General features: G+C 43.3%; 2 protein-coding genes across 2 annotated transcripts; one reads left to right on the forward strand and one right to left on the reverse strand.

Annotated features, from left to right (window-relative positions):
* The first annotated feature begins 737 nt into the window (after positions 1–737).
* On the forward strand, positions 738–3743 carry LOC127292293 (lipid phosphate phosphatase delta). The gene is made up of 8 exons (XM_051321655.2): positions 738–1163; positions 1558–1653; positions 1743–1817; positions 1920–2050; positions 2145–2245; positions 2328–2456; positions 2557–2672; positions 3121–3743. Exons 1-8 carry the CDS (start codon positions 972–974, stop codon positions 3529–3531), a joined length of 1251 nt encoding a protein of 416 aa, XP_051177615.1. The 5' UTR covers positions 738–971; the 3' UTR covers positions 3532–3743.
* A 1240-nt stretch (positions 3744–4983) lies between these two features.
* Positions 4984–9287, reverse strand: LOC127292294 (serine/threonine-protein phosphatase PP2A-2 catalytic subunit). Its single transcript, XM_051321656.2, has 11 exons — positions 9004–9287; positions 8419–8475; positions 7261–7344; positions 7094–7165; positions 6845–6916; positions 6656–6696; positions 6382–6448; positions 6076–6267; positions 5892–5981; positions 5702–5809; positions 4984–5514 (listed from the first exon to the last, which is right to left on the reverse strand). The coding sequence occupies exons 1-11, from the start codon at positions 9076–9078 to the stop codon at positions 5449–5451; spliced, it is 924 nt and encodes a 307-aa protein (XP_051177616.1). The 5' UTR covers positions 9079–9287; the 3' UTR covers positions 4984–5448.
* Between the last annotated feature and the right edge of the window lie 11413 nt (positions 9288–20700).

The raw sequence follows: 20700 nt of genomic DNA on the forward strand, positions 1-20700 counted from the left end.
ATAAGATTCATGATAAATTTCCGTAAGTCAAGCAATCTTATTCAGGTTGTACCTACCTAATTCTTGTTTTCGGTTCGAAGCCGGTTTTACACAGTGTTCACTAAAACAAGCAAAACATTTTCATACGAAATCCGTTTTTTATGTATAACCACTCAAATTGTTCAGAAAAAACACATGCATCTAAATGTAGTTATCAAAAATCAAGATAGGGCGGCTGCCTTGCCTTGCCCAATGGGGATCTTTGCCCCTGATAGTACATAATATGGTTGCAATGATTGAGGAGCAAACAATATTCTCAGCTGTTTTTCTGGTTTCAAGTTTTGCAAGTGTTGTTTTGTCAAGTGAATTTAACTAAACGTGAAATGATAAGGACAAGCTGACTGCCATGTCTACTTGCTTAAATTCTAAATGGACAAATCCAGTCTGTTAGGCGATGGCATCATGTTCCAAAGTGACAGGCAATATGACCCATCATACATACATGCTCCTTTTTTTTTTTTGGTGTACATACATACATGCTCCTATTCCTCCATGCTTCCACACGTTTATTTGAAAAAGTTAAATAAACCAGGTGCTCCAGACTCCAGAGGCATGATTTAAGTTGTCTGTTCTTGGTTGCATGAGGCGGAGAAGAAGAAAAATAACACAGGTGCCAGGATTAGTAGTAGAGCTTAGAAACTTCCAAAGTCGCAATCAGCCCCGGTGAGATAAATAACCCAAGAAACAAACGAAGAGAAAGAAAACAAGATCGGCCGCGTGCAAGGTCCACAGCGGGGGGCGGCCGGCAAACCGAAACGAACCATCCCTCCCGTCCCCGTCTCCGGCCCGGCGGCCCGCCCCGCGCCCTCCACCTCACCTCTACAAGAAGCCGTCCGGCGCCGTCGGACTGCATCTCTCTCCTCTTCTCTCTCGTGTTTGGGGATCTCCCGCGGCATCGGCGGTTGGACGGATAGATAAGGGGGGAGACGCGCATGGACATGGAGACGGCCGCGGCGGCCGGTGGCGCCGGGCTGACTGCGTGGCAGGCGGCGGCGCTGTCGGGCGTGGCGGGCTGGGTGTGGGCTGCCTCCTACTTCGACCTCACGCGCCGGACGCGCGCGCTGGTGCAGCCCTGGGTCACCCGCCGCGTCCACGCCGAGACGCCCTCCATCCTCAGGTTCCAGGTCCGTTCTTCTCTGTTTCATCCGCTTCCAGCTAATGAATGACCAATTGGGGGAAAAGAGCAGAAAAAATCCCTCATTTTGTCCATCTTTTGATGTGCAATCAAGCTGATAACATTACCCGTTCAGTATACAGTTGATGTTCGATTTGTTAGTTCCTTAGGGAAGAGAAGAATTATGATTGAGGTGATCGTATCATGTGGTCAGATTTGAATTTGACTCAAATTACTGCATGGAGATGGTGTAGGAAATAAACTGACAAGAATGTCATCATCATATAAAAAGCATACATATGTTTGCTGTACATGTGTTTTACATAGCTTCGGTTTCTAAGATCTTGACTGTATGCTTCTGGCTTATTTATTAATTTTCTTTATCTTCTGTTGGATCATTGCAGAGGATGCAGCACAAGTTGCTAGACAATTTCTTCTCCGTGCTGTCATGCGTTGTCTCTGTCCCTTTCTACACAGGATTCCTGCCCCTCCTTTTCTGGGTATGTCACTCATGTCCATCTGGCACATTGACCACCTCATGTTCTGCTTGTGTAAGTCTGATTTTTTTTCTCATTGGAATTGCTTGCAGAGTGGACATGGCAAGTTGGCTAGGCAGATGACCCTCCTCATGGCTTTCTCTGATTACCTTGGCAACGTTGTGAAGGTTATCATCTACCTATCATAATTAAAATGGGTGCTATTTCAGTTATTATATTTTCTGTTCGGTTGGTTTAGCTGTTGCCACTTTGGGTATTGGTGGATGTAGGATGTAGTGTCAGCTCCTCGCCCATGCTCTCCTCCCGTGAGAAGAGTGACAGCCACCCAAGACGAGAAGGAACACGCCATGGAATATGGACTGCCTTCGTCGCACGCTCTCATGACCGTTTGTTTGATGGGGTATGCTCCTGTTAAGATTGTTATTTTACCATGAGTTGCATTGCCCTATGTTTATTGGGTTTAACTGGCTAATGCCGGTTTGGATGACCTGCAGATATATGCTGCATTATGTCCTCACGTATGGAGCGTGTGACGGTTTTATGATTGTCATTGGTCTCTCGTTAGCTCTATTGCAAGTCATTTTAATCGGCATTGGTGAGTTTTTACTAACTTCGTGGCACATCCTCTTAGGAGTTACTGAAAGATACTTATGATATGGCTTACTTGAAATTGCTAGCGAGGGTGTACTTGGGCATGCACAGCTTGACAGATGTTATCGCTGGGATCTGTCTTGGCATTGTGATCCTTGCATTCTGGTTGGTTGTCGATGACCATGTTGATGCCTTTGTTGTCTCTGGGCAGAACGGTATGTCCATATGCCTCAGCTGAACCCTTTGAGTCTGGTGATATGTAAAATGTGATATTCAGATGCGAAAAGCTTTCTCATATTTTTTTCTCTTCTGCAGTTACATTCTTCTGGGCAAGCCTTTCGTTATTGCTCTGCTTTGCATATCCGGTGCCAGAATTCCCAACTCCTAGCTTTGAATTCCACACCGCATTCACCGGGGTTGCATTCGGCATTGTAAGAACTCTCTCTCTCTCTCTCTCTCTCTCTGACTTCGGGTTGCTTGATCCAAAATTATGTTGCTCTTAAACTTGTGTTAGGATTCTGCTCACATACAAGATAATTATCTACAGCAACCTTAGTTGTGAAAACTGAAATAAGTTTGCAAAAAAAGACATTATGCACTCTTATTGGTTCTTAAGGTGACTTGCTTGACCTTCTGTTACGTCCCCATTTTATATTTTAATTTGATGATGGAAGTTATCATTCAGATTTGAATTGTGATTAACGCCAATATTCTTCAAAGCCTTAACTGTCTATGTTTTACACACAAAAAGTTTCTTCGAATGAAGTCTAGTTCTAGATCTTGCATCTATGCTCTTTCAGTTACTGATACATCCCATTTACCCAAATTATACTGTCTGCATGAAGGAGCACTGACATTGTTTTCCACACATCGGTTCAGGTCTATGGCGTCCAACAAACCTACCTCCGTTTCCACGGCCCCGATGCCCCCCTCATCTTGAGCGAGCAACTTCCCCTACTCGCATACGTCGGGAGGGTTCTTGTCGGGATCACAACCATCCTCATCGTGAAATCCTGCAGCAAGGCGCTCTCGAAATGGCTCCTGCCAGTCATGTGCAGCACCCTGGGCATTCCAATCGTCTCGTCCTGCTATGTCCCGACGCTGAAGGCACCCAGCAGCAGCTCGGGCAAGTCTGACCCCAAGCAGGCCGGTTACCTCCAGAAGGTCTTCTTGCTCTTCCCGCGGAAGGCGTACGACGTGGACACGGGCATAAGGTTTGTGCAGTACGCCGGCCTTGCGTGGTCGGTGGTCGACTTGGTGCCAGTGATATTCACCTACTTGAATTTGTAGCCAGATTAACATTCGAGGTTAGCATTTGATTTATTTCCTCGGAGGCGTCCAACCGGTGATTCCTCTTACTTGTAAGGCGTCCTGTGAGGCTGTAAATCCATTGACCTCACCCTCAATTTTGTGTTGTATGTGTGGCTAGCACGTCCTCCATCCAGGGTGGTGTTTCTGTACAGAGTTCTCAAAGTAGCAATGAAGAAAGTATTGACAGCTAATGACCTTATTTTTTGTTTGATGGCAACAGTGACGGCCATGTGCACCACTGGTGCTTTAAACTGAATGCTGAGCCCTTTAACTGCAAAGGAATGATATTTCTTTCTTGCCTCTTTATGCTACAGCTGGATCGACGCTGACTTCCATGTTCCCTTTGTATGCGTTCATCTTAACTCGATTATCAGCGACCTAGCGCCAAGTCTTACTTGACTCAGATTTGTCGAGTCTTCTTACACTTTATTTATCTATAGTATTTTATACGTTGTTGGTGAGTCATAGAACTCTATTGACTGCTAGAAATTCCCTTGGAAACACGCTTGTATCAAAAACGTTTTGTGTGGCCGTCCGGCACCATAGGTGTTGGGAGGGAAAGCGACCGAGGAAGAAGCCATCGACATGCTGTTTGGGATGTCAATGTCAATGTCGTCTAGTTCCAACTGTTGACCAAGACATGACACCTTCGATGGGCAACTGACCGCATTCTAGAATGAGAGAATGAAGTAGTAAAATTAATTCTACCATCAACAACAGCTGTTGAACACGAGAAACAATACTCGTCGGTCGCCTCACACACCATGAAGGTAGAGTTGTGTTCAAGCTGAAAGTACAGACTACAGACCCAAAGAGGCTGGGTACTGGGTAGTGACTGTCAACCGTAATGAAAAAAGTGAATTTTGTTTATAATGTGCAAGAATAATGCATGTCATCCTGTTTTTAAAAAAATCACACATGTGTTTCAAAAAAAATAGAAGAAAATATCATTGTGTAGCCAATGAATTATTTCATAAACTTGCAAAATTTCAGTTTCAAATACAAAATATTCTAGGCTACACAAAGATGACAAACATGTAGATCTGGATCTGGGTATGCATATTTCAAATCTCCAAATTTCAACAGATTTTGTCTTTTTTGTGTAGCCTACAATATAAAGAATTTCATATAAAAAATTTACACGCTTGTAAGTTACTGTCATTTACTATGCCCAGATTTATTTTTAGATTTTTTTTAAACAATTATGTATGATTTTCCACTTTTTTAAACAGCAGCTAGTGCCCACTGCCCAAGAGCCAAAGACACTTTTCGCAAGAATGAATATTATATTCTTCATGCATGGAACAAAAATCACCCTCATCTCCTGTACTTGGCTGGAAAGAAACGAAAGTGCAACTTTGCGCTGTGTTGTCCTCGATAATCATTTGAAGGACCAGAATATCCACTGATCAGTACCAGATCAAACATTCATAACACAACAAAACCGTTGCTCAACATACTAGTTCTTCAAAGTATTTCTGTACGACAAATTAAGACAAGTTCAGAAGACCCTAAGGCTCAACACAGAACCGCACAGCTACATTGTTCATCTCTACAAGAATCATAAGAAGAAAATTAGATGAAGGGGAAAATGAATTACAAAGGGGAAATAGTTCCTGTCATAATACAAATGCTGCTTGATGCTTAAAAGTCACTAGCTGCAGGCCCCAAGCAGAGCATCAAATCAGTTAGAGAGGTGGTGAGAACACAATGAATCCTTCCAGGCTGTACGTATACACTTGAGTCACGATGCAGCAAAGCAGCTCACAATAGCCAAAGGCATCATGGGGGAAAAAATAAGAAGAATAACACACGGGGCAAAAAGATTATCTCAACCAGGAAACTTCAGCTAGCTATCAAACCTTTGGTGCAGAGACCAACACCAATTTCGTCAAATCACAGGAAATAGTCTGGTGTTCTACGGGTTACGTCTGGCTCTCCCCTTCTTGGGGCCGGCTCAAACTGCAGGATGAGAAATCAAGACTCATAAGATAACAGGCGGCATAAGCAGAAAGGGCAGTGACAGACAAGCTGCCTATGACAAAACTCAACTATTGATGCCGGTTTGTGAAAGCAGAAAAGGTCATTACTCCAACACTTTGCTTACGACTTCCTAAGTTCAATTGGCCATGCTATTATATAATAATACCTGGATGAAAGTATGCTCCCTGCAATCATCAACTTCCAAGATTGATGCCATGTTTCCGCAGCGGTAGCAATAATTAGGTGCACTAAATATGGTGACCACTTTTTGCTCCTGGTCAATATGGTAAGTGTTAACCAAATATAATATGGACCACAGACAAAGACAAGTATAGAACTCAGCAGCAGATACTAACATGAGCCCAGTTGAATCCCTCCATGACCAACTGGTGAGCTCTGGCAATAAGTCTTAAATTATTGGTATGGTTGAACTGCTCTGATATATCCTGAAAATGGTAGGAGTAGCAAGGTCAACGGAAAATAGACCCAAGAATTGGCTCAATAAATTGAGCAAACAAGAATTTCTTGTACAGGAAATACCTGTCCGAAGGTATACCCAGCGCCTCGAGGAGAAATACCCCAACCACATCGATCATCTGGATCAGACCACAGAAGATCGCACATGGGCCCTTCATGAGGAACTTCTTGGATGCGGTCAAAGTTACGTATGTTATCAAGTGTCTCGATGGATGGTGATAATCCACCGTGCAAGCAAAATATTTCTGATTCAACCTATGAAAAGAGTGAACAGTTGCATATCAATTTTACTGGATGATGAAGTGAACAAAATGACTTGATACATCGATCATCCTATAGATGGAGATGCTGCAGGAGTGGATTACACACCAATGCTGTCAAGGGGAAGTAGTCAAACAGATCCGTAAAAGTTTTCCACACCGTTGCATTTCCGTACCTGCAATACAAATGGGAAAGTGATTCTTGTAATACAATTCACAAAAAACAAACACGAGATGCTCAGCTTTAATTTAGACATGACAAGTTGAACCATAACCTAAGGCATCTTATTATCCTAATACTAGATTTTTTATCAGAAAAAGAATCAAGAGAGGACTTTCTAGAGCAGAACTACCATATACACTATATAAAGGAAGATACTTACTTCCTTAAGCACTCGTCGTAGAAACCATAAACTTGAGTGATCTGAAAATCAATTGCCAAATTATTCAGTTCATCTATCAGAAAAATGTAACTGAGATGAAACGATGTAGCAAAACCGACTAGAAACTTCATAGGAATGTGTCATTAAAATGATAAGCACATAGAAGAACAAGTAAAACAAATCACATACCTGTCGGCTTTCATGGTTTCCCCTGAGAATAGTGATCCGCTGAGGGTAACGAACTTTTAGAGACACCAATAGCTGTTTGTTTTCAAGGATTACCATTAGTAACAAGAGCTACTTAAGTAACAAAATGTTACAAATTTATATGTGTACAACCAAGAAACAATTTGCTGAAATACAAACAAATATTGCAGATGAACAATATTTTTCTGTGGTGCAAGCAAATGATCATGTTAATGCTGGTATAACTCTTACCGTCACAGTTTCGACAGAATAGTAGCCACGATCTACGTAATCTCCCATAAACAAATAGTTTGTATCTGGACACTGGTAGGAACAAAGAAGTTGTCAATATATTTAAGATCAGGTTTTGTTCTTGATGACCCAAGAAGATGGCACAGAAGATGAACAAGAGAAAACACCTTTCCACCAATTCTGAACAATTCTGCAAGATCGTGAAACTGCCCATGAATATCACCACATATTGTAACAGGACTTTTTACAGGCTGCAAGTATGTCAAAGAAATCGCAAGTTAAACTATCAGCAAAACAAGAACCCAATTGTGAGTTTGGCAGATGAGGGCACATAATCATATAAAGGGCCTAACTTTAGTCTGTGGCCCATTAAGACAAATCTAACCCATACCGGCTTCCATACAAGATATAGAACAGAAGTATATTTTCTCGTGAGTTCTGATAGTGACGTTGGCATGAACTTTGCTGAGATGTCCAACTACCACTATCAGCAAAACGTGTGAATGTTTCCATTGGTTCAACCTTTCACTAATCACCATACTACAATTGAAAGCCTGCAGTCCCATGTATTACTGGTGTTGTTACGGAGACATTCTTCGTTCATCTTTGAAAGGCATGAGATCGTTGCTCCAATAACTCTTCCGTTCTGACAATTGTTGTGGTCTAAAGCACGCAAAGTGTAACTGCATTACAACTGCTAATGGGCAAACCACGCTTTGCTTAAAGATAATCCTGCTCTATGCAAGGTACACAATCCTATAAATGATCTGGCCCAATAAACTTAGCCCATTATCTTGAACGTTCAGGTATTGTCCTAGCACTAGCAGCACCGGCATTATCCAAACCCCATTTCTCGCGAAGGGAATGCATTAGACACAAGGGGCAAGAAAACAGATGCCATTCACAACCTGATGCCATCAACTGTTGAGCTGCTAGAGTTCAACATGCTCCTTTATCCCACATATTCAGGAAAGTGTAGATGTGTGTCCACATCGCCGTAGTGTGTTTCTTCCACCTATATCTGAGATTTAATTGCTTGGTTTGTGATATTGCCTGGTTTTTCTGGTTTATGTTTTAGAAAATTGTGCTTACCATGATGGGTAAAAACTGTTCAATATGGGAGCACTCAGCTATTTAGTCCACAACATATTCTTGCCCTGTTGATTTAATTAGTATGTTGCTGCTTTCTCTTTTAACCATAAACACCAAAATGGCGAGACTGATTGCGAAGAACAAAGCCAGGCTCTGACAAGAGGGGGCTGGCCCATCATAAGGAAGCATTGAACAAAAGCAGACATCTTTAGTAGAGAAGTAAAATATGATACCTGAACATTGCTCTCCTCCATCAAAATCTCCTTGGCCTTCTCGCACAGCGCTTTAACCTGTAGGGTGAACATTGAAGGATGAGAGAGAATCAATGGCAACATATCTGTTAGCTCTATAACTGTGTCTATCTGGCCGAAGGTAGAAGAAATCTAGCAGCTTGGACAAGCCCTACGCCTCTCTGACGATCTCCGCTCATCCGTCTACCCGAAACGGCATTAACCAGCTGCCAAAAATCTTTTTTTTTTCTGGCGGGCCAGGACCAGGGGTTCCAAAATCCGGCGGTGAGCGAGGATCATGGAGGAATCGGATTGCGACGATGGTTTCAGCTCGTGCAGGCGTCTGATCAATGCGGCCGGTCATGCGTGAGCAGGAGGGGACGCCGTGCAGGAACTGATCCCCGTCGAACGGACCAACCAAACGGGCATTTCAGCGCAAGAAAGGAACGGACTTGAGCCCCAGTGGCGGTGCCCGAGCCCCGATCTCCCACGGAACCCCTGCCGGCGCGTGGTAGACCCGGAATTCCGCCAGATCTGGCGAACCCCGGCCAAGAAGAGACAGGCGGCGAGACAGGAAAGGGGCGTTACCTCGGGCTCGGGTAGGGGCTTGCACTGCATGAGGCGCTCGATCTGCTCGTCGAGGCCGCCATGGGGGCTGCTCATCCTCGCCGGAGGTCCACTCTGGGCAGATCTCGGCGGCGCGCGCGTGCGTGCGTGGGAAGGGAGGGGGAGGGAACGGGCGGTGGGGCAAAAGGGGTGGAAAGGTGGAAGGGGCGATGGTTATATAATTGCGTCCCCTAGTTTAGATAGCGGCGCGGCGAGGCCGAGGAGCGGAGAAGATGGTGGTGGTGGTCGTCGTTGTCGTTGCGGTTGCGCGAGGGAAGGTCGCTGTGCTATGTCTGCTCTGCGCGGCTGGGATCGGATTGGAACGACAGATATTCTAAGCTTAAAAAGCTGCTCGGGATAATAATTTCACGGATAGCTCAAGGTGATCGTCTCAATAAAAAAATTACTAAGTTTAACTAAATATACATGTAGAACATACTACGTATAAGTTTTTATCTTGTATCGACCTGCAGTAATCTAATATTGTAAATGTTCATATTTTTTCTTTTATACAACTTTTACTATGGTTGGGAAATTTAGGAGCCGTTCACGCTAGTTAATCCTACGGTGGAAAAATCAGTAGTACGGAAAAGAACTGGAAATTAAGTATTGGAAAGTACTGGTAAGTACTGAAACCATTCACTTATTTTAATTTAATAGAAGGGTAGTTATGTAATTTCATGTTCATATGCCATCCCTCCTCTGACTTCACCCTCCCCTCGCCGGCCGCCGCCCTGCCGCCTCCCCACGCCGCCGCCCTGACGTTGACGCCCTCTTCTCCCCTCCCAACGCCACCCTCTCGCCGCCAGCATACCTGTCCGTCCGCGCTCGTTCACCACTTTGACCACCCCCTAGCCCCTGCAAAAATTCCCCTTTCCGACAGCCCTCTCTGTCCGCCAATCTAGCACCATGTTGGCCAACGGCCACGCGTCGTTCCGTACATTGCAGCGTCGTAAAGGATTCGTCGCCCAGGACGACATGCTCCACCCGCACCTCACCGTCTGCGAGACGGTAAGCTCTCCAACGACCTCCAGGTCATCACCGGTGGACCGCCGAGGCGAGGCAAAGTAGGTGGAGCTGGATGTAGCCGTCGAACGTGGCATAGAAGCTGCGTGTGTGCAGGCCCGCCGCAGGACTAGATGTCGGCTCTACATCTCGGAGACAGAGTGCCTCTCGGCGTCCCGTCCACTGCATCACTTCTTTTTGGGGTTTCACACTCCCAATTGCAAATGCACTGATGGACATGTGCAGTAAGAATAGTTGATTGGATAAGGTGAATGGATCCCCGTCCTGGATGGAACTAGTGTTCGTTGATTTCTCCTCTACCTAGAATACAAAGTCAGTAGGGATGTTGCATATAGTTTCAAACTCATTTTCTGACATTCATAACTACTTTGAGTGCCATATGAGAATATAACCAGTGTAAAGTGTTGGCTAAGCACGAGTTGATCCCACTACCTACAGATTGCAGTCAATATAGTCCACCAACTACTGTAAGAATGTTTTTGGCAGTAAATAATTAGGCTAAGTGTATTATGATATCTATTGATTTATTAGATGTGCAAAATATCATACTGGTTCCTAGCTGTTGCTATATTGTCTTACTAAAATTCATCGGAAATTCAATTCGGCACATGGGAGCATATGCTCCTGCCACCGGAAAAACATTTTGAAATGTTCAAAAAATTCGAACAAAAAATGTCTCGCTTACGTATCAACATGTTACGTACACACATCAAGTCTTGCGAAAAAACGACGTTTTTTTGTGACTTGTGTGAAAAAGATAAACAAAACGTCTCGTACACAACTTTTTCTTACATAAAAAATTGTCTTTTTTACAGATGACACTCAAAATGTCGGTTTTCTGTGAAACCACTTTGTGAACGTGTAGAATTTCGAGATGTATCCACTAGATGTTATGTTTAAAATTTTCAACATTTTAAAAGTGCATTTAAAATGAAGTTTTAAAACCGGGAGCATATGCTCCCGGGTGCCAAAACATCACTCCCAAAATTCATTGACTTTATAGCTGCTAATAATGTATCACTCTCTTTATTTGCATACTTGTTCAGATCTGTTTTGCTTTTGCTTGATGTCTAGGTAGTATTCAGTAGTAGGTTGAAAGACATGTGCCAATTCTCCATTATTTTGTGCTGCACTTATTAAAGTTCAAATAATTACTAATTTCACCTACTAATGAAGCTCAGTCCAGGAGTACATTCGGTTGCATCTTGTGTAATGTTCAGAACAGCAAATTCAACTATGCTTGCATACTGGGTTACGCTAAGAAGCACAATTAACCTACGCATTATTTTAGTGATATTGTGCTACTTCTATCTTTTTGGAGCGCGTTTCAGCTTTGGGATATTAATAATATTGTGGTGCTTTCTAATTTTCCTTTTTGACTATTTCTGATTTACGATGCATACAAGTCATGTTCATTTTAATTGCTTCTTGTTTACCTGCAAGTAATCAAATTTATGGTATGTGAGCTGTGTTTTTAATTCTGCGGTAGATTTAGAAAATGAAGCCCCTCTTCAGACCTTGAAATACTGAAAAAATATATGTAGGTAGCTCATGTTGGCTGTTTTGAATACTACTGTCCTGCAACATGAATAATTGTAGGCACGTAGACCATTAGAATAATGGTACTAAATGTAAAATATATCTAGTTTTACTATGCAAGAATTTGACCTCCTGTTATCCATCAAATAAATAATTAAAAATAACTGAGTGCTAGATTTTGTAGGGAACATGGGTTGAAAGGTGTGTCACAACAATGTGGGGGTGGATAAGCATGTGCACAACAAGTGTAACGAGATGGACAAGAGTGTGCATTGCGAACGTGATGAGATGGACAAGAAGGTGAGGCAAAAACGTGCATCCATGGACAAGCTGATGAAGCAGAAGGGAGATGGAACGAAAGTTCAAAAGTATCCATGAGGAGATAAAAATGAAGGTGAAGTCAAAGCGGGAGGAGATGGATCGGAAGGTGGTGGAAGAACATGCGGCCACGGATTATATGTTGAAGTAGGAGCGTGAGAAATTGGAGGAAGATGGGTCGTCACCACGGACGTCGCAACTTGAACTGAACACTCATAAGAGGGCATTGAAATTTAGCAGCGCCGATGAGTACATGAGCAGTTCAACTTTTATTTTTATTTTGAACAAATGTGGGTGCTAATGGTTACAAACTTTTTTGAGCAGTTCAACTGCTAGATTGTTTTCATAACATCTATGTCTACCATGTATTTTCCGTTCTCTTATTTGGAAGGTGTCTTTAATGCATTGGCATATTTCATTTGAACTCTTGGAACTCAACCGAAGATTAACTCATTTTCAAGTAGTTCAGTAGGTTAGGCATTTACATGTTGGTGGTCTCGAGTTAAAACTATTATTTTTCTTCACCTAAAGCAATCTCGGATCATGTAAAAAACAAATAAAACCTGGAGGTAGCATATCCATGGTATGGTTAAAACAATTATGAGGGTCTTGAGTTAGCAGTCTACTTTCCAGTCATTCAACAATGGCCTTGATCAGAGAAAGTAGTGGTATTGTTGACATCACTTTTACAGGAAAGTATTGGTATAGCTGCAAGTATCACTATAGAACCTGGAGTTGACATACTTTGAAAGATTGGCTACTAACCCTTGACTTGATAATTGGCCTGATTTAGTGTTGTTGCATAATAGTACAAGTAATATCTAGAATCACACTACGCAAAAGCCTGCTAAGTTCTATCAGGCAACATAGTTCAGTTTACGGAATTTAACTACTGTACTCCAAAGGGGAAACTGAGAATTTATCCAAACCATTTGGACTGGTATGGAATTTACCTACTTCCTCCAAAGAGGAAAACTGAGAATGCAATTTTTGCCAATTTGATTTTGCAGAAACTAACAACAGTGCTTCCACATGTACACAATGTTAACATCAGTCCATATTTCAAAATATAGCAGGCCAGAAATTTTAACAATCTTATGTACACAAAATAGCTCTTCCAAGCAAGCCTTGCAGATCATATGGTCTTGTAAGAGAAGGCAATTGGCATCAACACATTTTGCGCCAACCTTTGCAATGCAAACGGATCATTCACTTGTTCCGGCATGATCCTTTAGCATTCTTCCCAGAACCCCCGAGCTACATAATACTTGTGCAGCCTGTAGGAAATGTGATGAAACATTGTTAAGAGCAGACACACTGTAGTATAAAAATTTCCAATTTTTTTAGGCAAATACTCTGTGGAAAATGAATTCCTAGACAAAGTGAGGCAATAGCTAACCATGTCCTGATCCAAGAAGCATATGTAGACTCCGGTATTAGCCTCCCGTATTGGATCGATTATATATTCTTGTCATATGTTATTTATGATCTTGTGTGCTCTCCGTTGCTAGTAGATACTATGGCCAAGTAAATGGTTGTGACTCCAAGAGGGGGTATTTATGCTCGATAGTAGGTTCATGCCACTAGTTTTCTGCAAGAGTGACAATAACTTCTAAGATTGTAGATGTGTTGTTGCTATTAGGGAGAAAACAACAATGTTTTATCCAAGGGTAATTCTATTATTTAATTTACACACATTTCTTAATGCGATAATCTGTTGCTTGCAACTTAATACTGGAAGAGGTTCGGACGATAACCGGAAGGTGGATTATTAGTCATAGATGCAGTTGGATTACGGTCTATATATTATGTTGTAATGCGCAAACGAATCTCATAGTAATCATCTTGTCATGTATGGTCTTTATTCTGTCAATTGCCCAGCTGTAATTTATTTACCCATCATGTTATTTGTCTTTAAAGAGAGACACGTCTAGTGAATTGTGGACCCTGGTCCTTTTCTTTACACTGATAAATTCATCTACTGCAATCATGTTTTGTTTACTTTCTGCAAGTACTGTTCTCTTTAATTCCATTGCAAACATCTCTTTCCACTCGATACGTTTAATACTTTGTGTTCAGCAAAATCGGTGAGATTGACAACCTCACTGTGAGTTGGGGCAAAGTATCTTGGTTGTGTTGTGTGCAGATTCCACGTTGCTGATGACGCCGGTATTGCGCCCTGCCAATAGTCAGCTAGCAACACCTTCAGAAGTCACGCCTTTCTCCTATTGGTCGATTAATCCTTGGTTTATTACTGAGAGAAAACTTGCTGCTTGATACGTCTCAAACATATCTATAATTTCTTATGTTTCATGCTAGTTTTATGACAATACTCACATGTTTTATATACACTTTATATCATTTTGATGCATTTTCCGGCACTAACCTATTAACAAGATGCCGAAGCGCTAGTTCATGTTCTCTGTCGTTTTTGGTTTCAAAAATCCTACACAGGAAATATTCTCGGAATTGGACGAAACAAAAACCAAACCTTCTATTTTACCGAGACGGACCCAGAGAGCGAGAGAAGTGCCGGAGGGGGCTAATACGTCTCTAACGTATCTATAATTTCTTATGTTCCATGCTAGTTTTATGACAATACTCACATGTTTTATATACACTTTATATCATTTTGATGCATTTTCCGGCACTAACCTATTAACAAAATGCCGAAGCGATAGTTCCTGTTTTCTGCTGTTTTTGGTTTCAGAAATCCTACACAGGAAATATTCTCGGAATTGGACGAAACAAAATCCCAAGGTCTTATTTTCCACGGAGCTTTCCGGAAGACCGAAGGAGATACGAAGTGGGGCCACGAGGTGGCGACACCACAAGGCGGCGCGGCCAAGGAGGGGCCCGCGCCGCCCTATGGTGTGGGCCCCTCGAGCGCCCCCCGACTCTGCCCTTCCGCCTACTTATACTCTCCGTCGCGAAAACCCTATTACCGAGAGCCACGATACGAGAAAAGTTCCAGAGACGCCGCCGCCGCCAATCCCATCTCGGGGGATCCAGGAGATCGCATCCGGCACCCTGCCGGAGAGGGGAATCATCACCCGGAGGACTCTACATCACGATGATCGCCTCCGGACTGATGTGTGAGTAGTTCATCCTTGGACTATGGGTCCATAGCAGTAGCTAGATGGTTGTCTTCTCCTCTTGTGCTATCATGTTAGATCTTGTGAGCTGCCTATCATGATCAAGATCATCTATTTGTAATGCTACATGTTGTGTTTGTTGGGATCCGATGAATATGGAATACTATGTCAAGTTGATTATCAATCTATCATATATGTGTTGTTTATGATCTTGCATGCTCTCCGTTGCTAGTAGAGGCTCTGGCCAAGTTGATACTTGTGACTCCAAGAGGGAGTATTTATGCTCGATAGTGGGTTCATGCCTCCATTGAATCTGGGACATTGACAGAAAGTTCTAAGGTTGTGGATGTGCTGTTGCCACTAGGGATAAAACATCAATGCTTTGTCTAAGGATACTTGTGTTGATTACATTACGCACCATAATTAATGCAATTGTCTGTTGTTTGCAACTTAATACTGGAAGGTGATGACCCACAAGTATAGGGGATCGCAACAGTCTTCGCGGGAAGTAAAACCCAATTTATTGATTCGACGCAAGGGGAGACAAAGAATACTTGAAAGCCTTAACAGCGGAGTTGTCAATTCAGCTGCACCTGGAAACAGACTTGCTCGCAAGAGTTTATCAGTAGTAACAGTTTATAGCAGTAGCAATAGTGAAATAACAGCAGCAGAGTAACAGAGACAGCAGTAGTGATTTTAGTAAACAGCAGGATTAAAATACTGTAGGCACAAGGATGGATGACGGGCGTTGCATGGATGAGAGAAACTCATGTAACAATCAAAGCAGGGCATTTGCAGATAATAATAAAACGGTGTCCAAGTACAAAGCAATCCATAGGCATGTGTTCCATATTTAGTCGTACGTGCTCGCAATGAGAAACTTGCACAACATCTTTTGTCCTACCAGCCATTGGCAGCCGGTGAAAGGATCGTATGCCGCACCTAGAGGGGGGGTGAATAGGTGCTAACCAATTTTTAGTTCTTTTTCAATTTAGGCTTGACACAAAGGTAAATTCTCTAGATATGCAACTAAGTGAATTTACCTATATGACAAGGTTATCAACTATGTAAGATATAGCTACGCAATATAGGAGATAGAATGGGATAGAGGAAACCGAGAGTGGAGCACGCGATGATACGGAGATGATTCCCGTAGTTCCCTTCCTTTGCAAGAAGGTACGTCTACGTTTGGAGGAGTGTGGTTGCTACGCAAGCCAAACCAACAGCCACAAAGGCTTCACTCAGATCCCCTGTGAGCACCGCCACGAAGGCCTAGCCCACTTCCACTAAGGGATTTCCTCGAGGCGGAAACCGGGCCTTTACAAGGTTCTTGGGGCACACATCCACAACTGAATTGGAGGCTCCCAAATCTGTAACAATACAACAATCAACAACAACACATCAACACAAATCAACAAGAGAACCAAATAGGAACACTAGCATGAGATCCCTCAAACAAATGAGGGGGAAATGAAAAACGCTTCGGTGAGGATGTAGATCGGTGGCTTCTCCTTCGAATCTCCAAAGATCAAGAGATTTGGTTGGGGGAGGAAGGAGATCTTGCAAATCTTGTGTTTCTTGAGGTGGCTCTAATGGAGGTGAAGCTTGGCAGATTTCTTGTGCAATGATTGAGCAAAGGGGTAAGGAAGAAGAAGAGGGGTATAAATACCCCTCCCCAAAATCCAGCCGTTGAGCTGTCCGGGGGGGGCGGATAATCCGGCCTAAGTTAGGGCCGGATAATCCGCCCCCCGGATAATCCGTCCTCCAGGTACAAAACCATGACAATGTCCGGGCAATTGTCCGGCCCCTAGTCAGAGAAGCAATTCTCCAGGTCCTTAGCCATTTTCGAGGGGGCCGGATATTCTTGAAATGTCCGGCCCGGATAATCCGGCCCTGGGACAAAACCAGGACAATATCCGGGCAAATGTTCGGCCCCTATACTGAGCTGCAATTCTCCAGGTCCTTAGCCATTTTCGAGGGGGCCTGATATTCTTGAAATGTCCGGCCCGGATAATCCGGCCCTGGAACAAAACCAGGACAATATCCAGGCAAATGTCCGGCCCCTATACTGAGCTGCATTTCCTCAAGTCCTTAGCCGAATTTCTGGGGGCCGGATATTTTGGAAATATCCGGCCCGGATTATCCGGCCTGATGAACATTTTTGCAAATTCTTTTTGACAGCACTGACCACATCCAACACACAAACACATGTATCTATGTAATCCCTGTACCACTTAAACAACCATTAGTGTATCACATATATTGACATCAAACACTCAAAACATAATATGAGAGATGTTCTTTCAATCTCCCCCTTTTTGGTGTTTGATGACAATATACGGATTTGCAAGAGAATAACTATAGAGGCAAGCATGATGGCAAACACATAGAGGCACTCCCCCTATATGTGTGCATATAAGTAATTTGCATTTGAATACAAATACACAACACATGGGATTGAGGTGCCTCAACACTAGAGGTATCCATCAAGAGCTCTAACAAGAGACATATACATATATGAAGTTGAGATAGGATGCTAGAAGTCATACCCATGTGTAGATATATGATACGGAGATATAGCATCACACATGATATAATAGTCTTGATCTCAACAATTAGAAATCCGAAAACCATAACAATGTCCCACACCACATAGCACATAGTTTTAAGCGGAACACAACCAAAGCAAATAGTTCAAAGCAAATAGAGTTCAACTAAGAGGGAACACAAGCAATAGAAGAATGATAAACGCATATGCTTGTGCCCAAACCATGCAAATCCCCGAGATAAATCCTAATAGAACACTTCTCCCCCTTTGGCATCGAGACGCCAAAAAGGGACAAGCGCGATGCTACTCGCTCCCATGGGGATCACTCGGAGACATCTTCATCATCGGACTCGTACGCCTCTTCTTCCTCTTCTTCATCAGTGTCAGGGGCATCCGGAGAGCGGCGTGTGTGGCTGGACCTTTGAATGCAGTCATCAAGATCACTCCACGGAACCTGTGCAGAATGCCACCCACTGTAACCTGGGTGAACTGGAGGCTGAGGAGGGGGTCCTTGCTCACCACTGAGCTTGTGCAGAATAACCGCCTGAGTATGCTTAATCTCAGAACGCTCCCGGCTGGCCGCATAGTTCTCCTTGTGGATCTCAATGTTCATGTAGAGGATGTGACGCTGAAACCAACTGAGCCTGCTCACTTGTTTCTTCATAGCAGGGAGGTCAGAATGGCGAGCAGGAGCAAATCCACTAGAAGCATCAGGCATGAAAGAGTCAGGTGGAGGTACAGCAGAAGAGACAGGCTTAATCTTGTAGGGCTTCTTGACAGAGTGCTTCATCAAAGGGTATCCGCTCAAATCTTCACCATCCAATGCCACAGAGTTGTTGATGAGGAGCTGAATATATGGAGCATAGGGAATGGTGGTCCGGGAGAGCATGGCATCACGAATCTCATGGAAGATGAAGTCCATGACATCAATAGTGTAGTCACGTTCCTCATCAACATCACGAGCACACTTCAAGCTGAGATGCATATGTAGGATAACGTTGCATAGAAAACAAAAATTTTCCTACCGCGAACACGCAATCCAAGCCAAGATGCAATCTAGAAGACGGTAGCAACGAGGGGATGATCAAGACTAACCCTTGAAGAGATTCCAAAGCCTATAAGAGTAGGCTCTTATTGCTGCGGTAGACGATCACTTGCCGCTTGCAAAAGCGCGTAGAAGATCTTGATCACGATCGGTTCCGGTGCCACGAACGGGCAGCACCTCCGTACTCGGTCACACGTTCGGTTGTTGATGAAGACGACGTCCACCTCCCCGTTCCAGCGGGCAGCGGAAGTAGTAGCTCCTCTTGAATTCGACAGCACGACGGCATGGTGTCGGTGGTGGTGGAGAAGTCCGGCGGAGCTTCGCTAAGCTACGCGGGAGATATGGAGGAGAGAGAGACCGCTAGGGTTTGGGGAGAGGGGCGCCGGCTAGGGCACCCTTGAGGGGTGCGGCCATGGTGGTGGCTTGAGTGGCCGGCCAGCCCCTCTCTCCCCCTCTTTATATAGGTGGAAGCCCCAAGGCTTAGGTCAAAGAGTCCGAATAAGACCCCAACCAAAACCTTCCAAGTGTCCAAACCTAGGGGGAGTGGGACTCCCCCCTTTCCTTGGTGGGGTGGCCGGCCACCATGGTGGGGAGTCCACTTGGGACTCCTCCTCCCTTAGGTTGGCCGGCCAAGGTGGGTGGAGTCTCTTTAGGACTCCACCTTCCATTCTTATTTCTTCCGGACTTTTCTAGAACCTTCCGTAGAACCTTCCGGATCATTTTAATTCACATAAAATGACTTCCCATATATGAATCTTATTCTCCGGACCATTCCGGAACTCCTCGTGATGTCCGGGATCTCATCCGGGACTTCGAACAAATATTCGAACTCCATTCCATATTCAAGTTCTACCATTTCAACATCCAACTTTAAGTGTGTCACCCTACGGTTCGCGAACTATGCGGACATGGTTGAGTACTCACTCCGACCAATAACCAATAGCGGGATCTGGAGATCCATAATGGCTCCCACATATTCAACGATGACTTTAGTGATCGAATGAACCATTCACATACGATACCAATTCCCTTTGTCACGCGATATTTTACTTGTCCGAGGTTTGATCTTCGGTATCACTCTATACCTTGTTTAACCTCGTCTCCTGACAAGTACTCTTTACTCGTACCGTGGTATGTGGTCTCTTATGAACCCATTCATATGCTTGCAAGACATTAGACGACATTCCACCGAGAGGGCCCAGAGTATATCTATCCGTCATCGGGATGGACAAATCCCACTGTTGATCCATATGCCTCAACTCATACTTTCCGGATACTTAATCCCACCTTTATAACCACCCATTTACGCAGTGGCGTTTGATGTAATCAAAGTACCTTTCCGGTATAAGTGATTTACATGATCTCATGGTCATAAGGACTAGGTAACTATGTATCGAAAGCTTATAGCAAATAACTTAAAGACGAGATCTTATGCTATGCTTAATTGGGTGTGTCCATTACATCATTCATATAATGATATAACCTTGTTATTAATAACATCCAATGTTCATGATTATGAAACTAATCATCCATTAATCAACAAGCTAGTTTAAGAGGCATACTAGGGACTTCTTTGTTTGTCTACATATCACACATGTACTAATGTTTCGGTTAATACAATTATAGCATGATATATAAACATTTATCATAAACATAAAGATATAAATAATAACCATTTTATTATTGCCTCTAGGGCATATCTCCTTCAGTCTCCCGCTTGCACTAGAGTCAATAATCTAGTTTACATTTGTAAAGATATAACACCTTGGCCTTCTGGTGCTTTATCATGTTTTGCTCACGGGAGAGGTTTTAGTCAACGAATCTGACACGCTCAGAAACGTATGTATTTTGTAATTCATTTGCGTCTCAACGCATCACTCATTTCCAAAAGAGTTGGCATTAAATATGTTTGGTCTTCTGGTGGAACCTTAATTCCGCGGTCTGAAATATGTCACTAATATTGTCACACACAATATAGTTTCAAAGTTCTGACTCTGTCGGAAATACACCAAGTTCTTAAAGAACCTTTTGAGTTAACATACTTTGTCATTGTCAAAACAATGACATATTCTGCCTTCTTTTGTAGAATCCGTCACAATATTTAGAAC

Source organism: Lolium perenne, chromosome 4 (assembly GCF_019359855.2).
Source record: "Lolium perenne isolate Kyuss_39 chromosome 4, Kyuss_2.0, whole genome shotgun sequence".
NCBI lineage: Eukaryota > Viridiplantae > Streptophyta > Magnoliopsida > Poales > Poaceae > Lolium > Lolium perenne.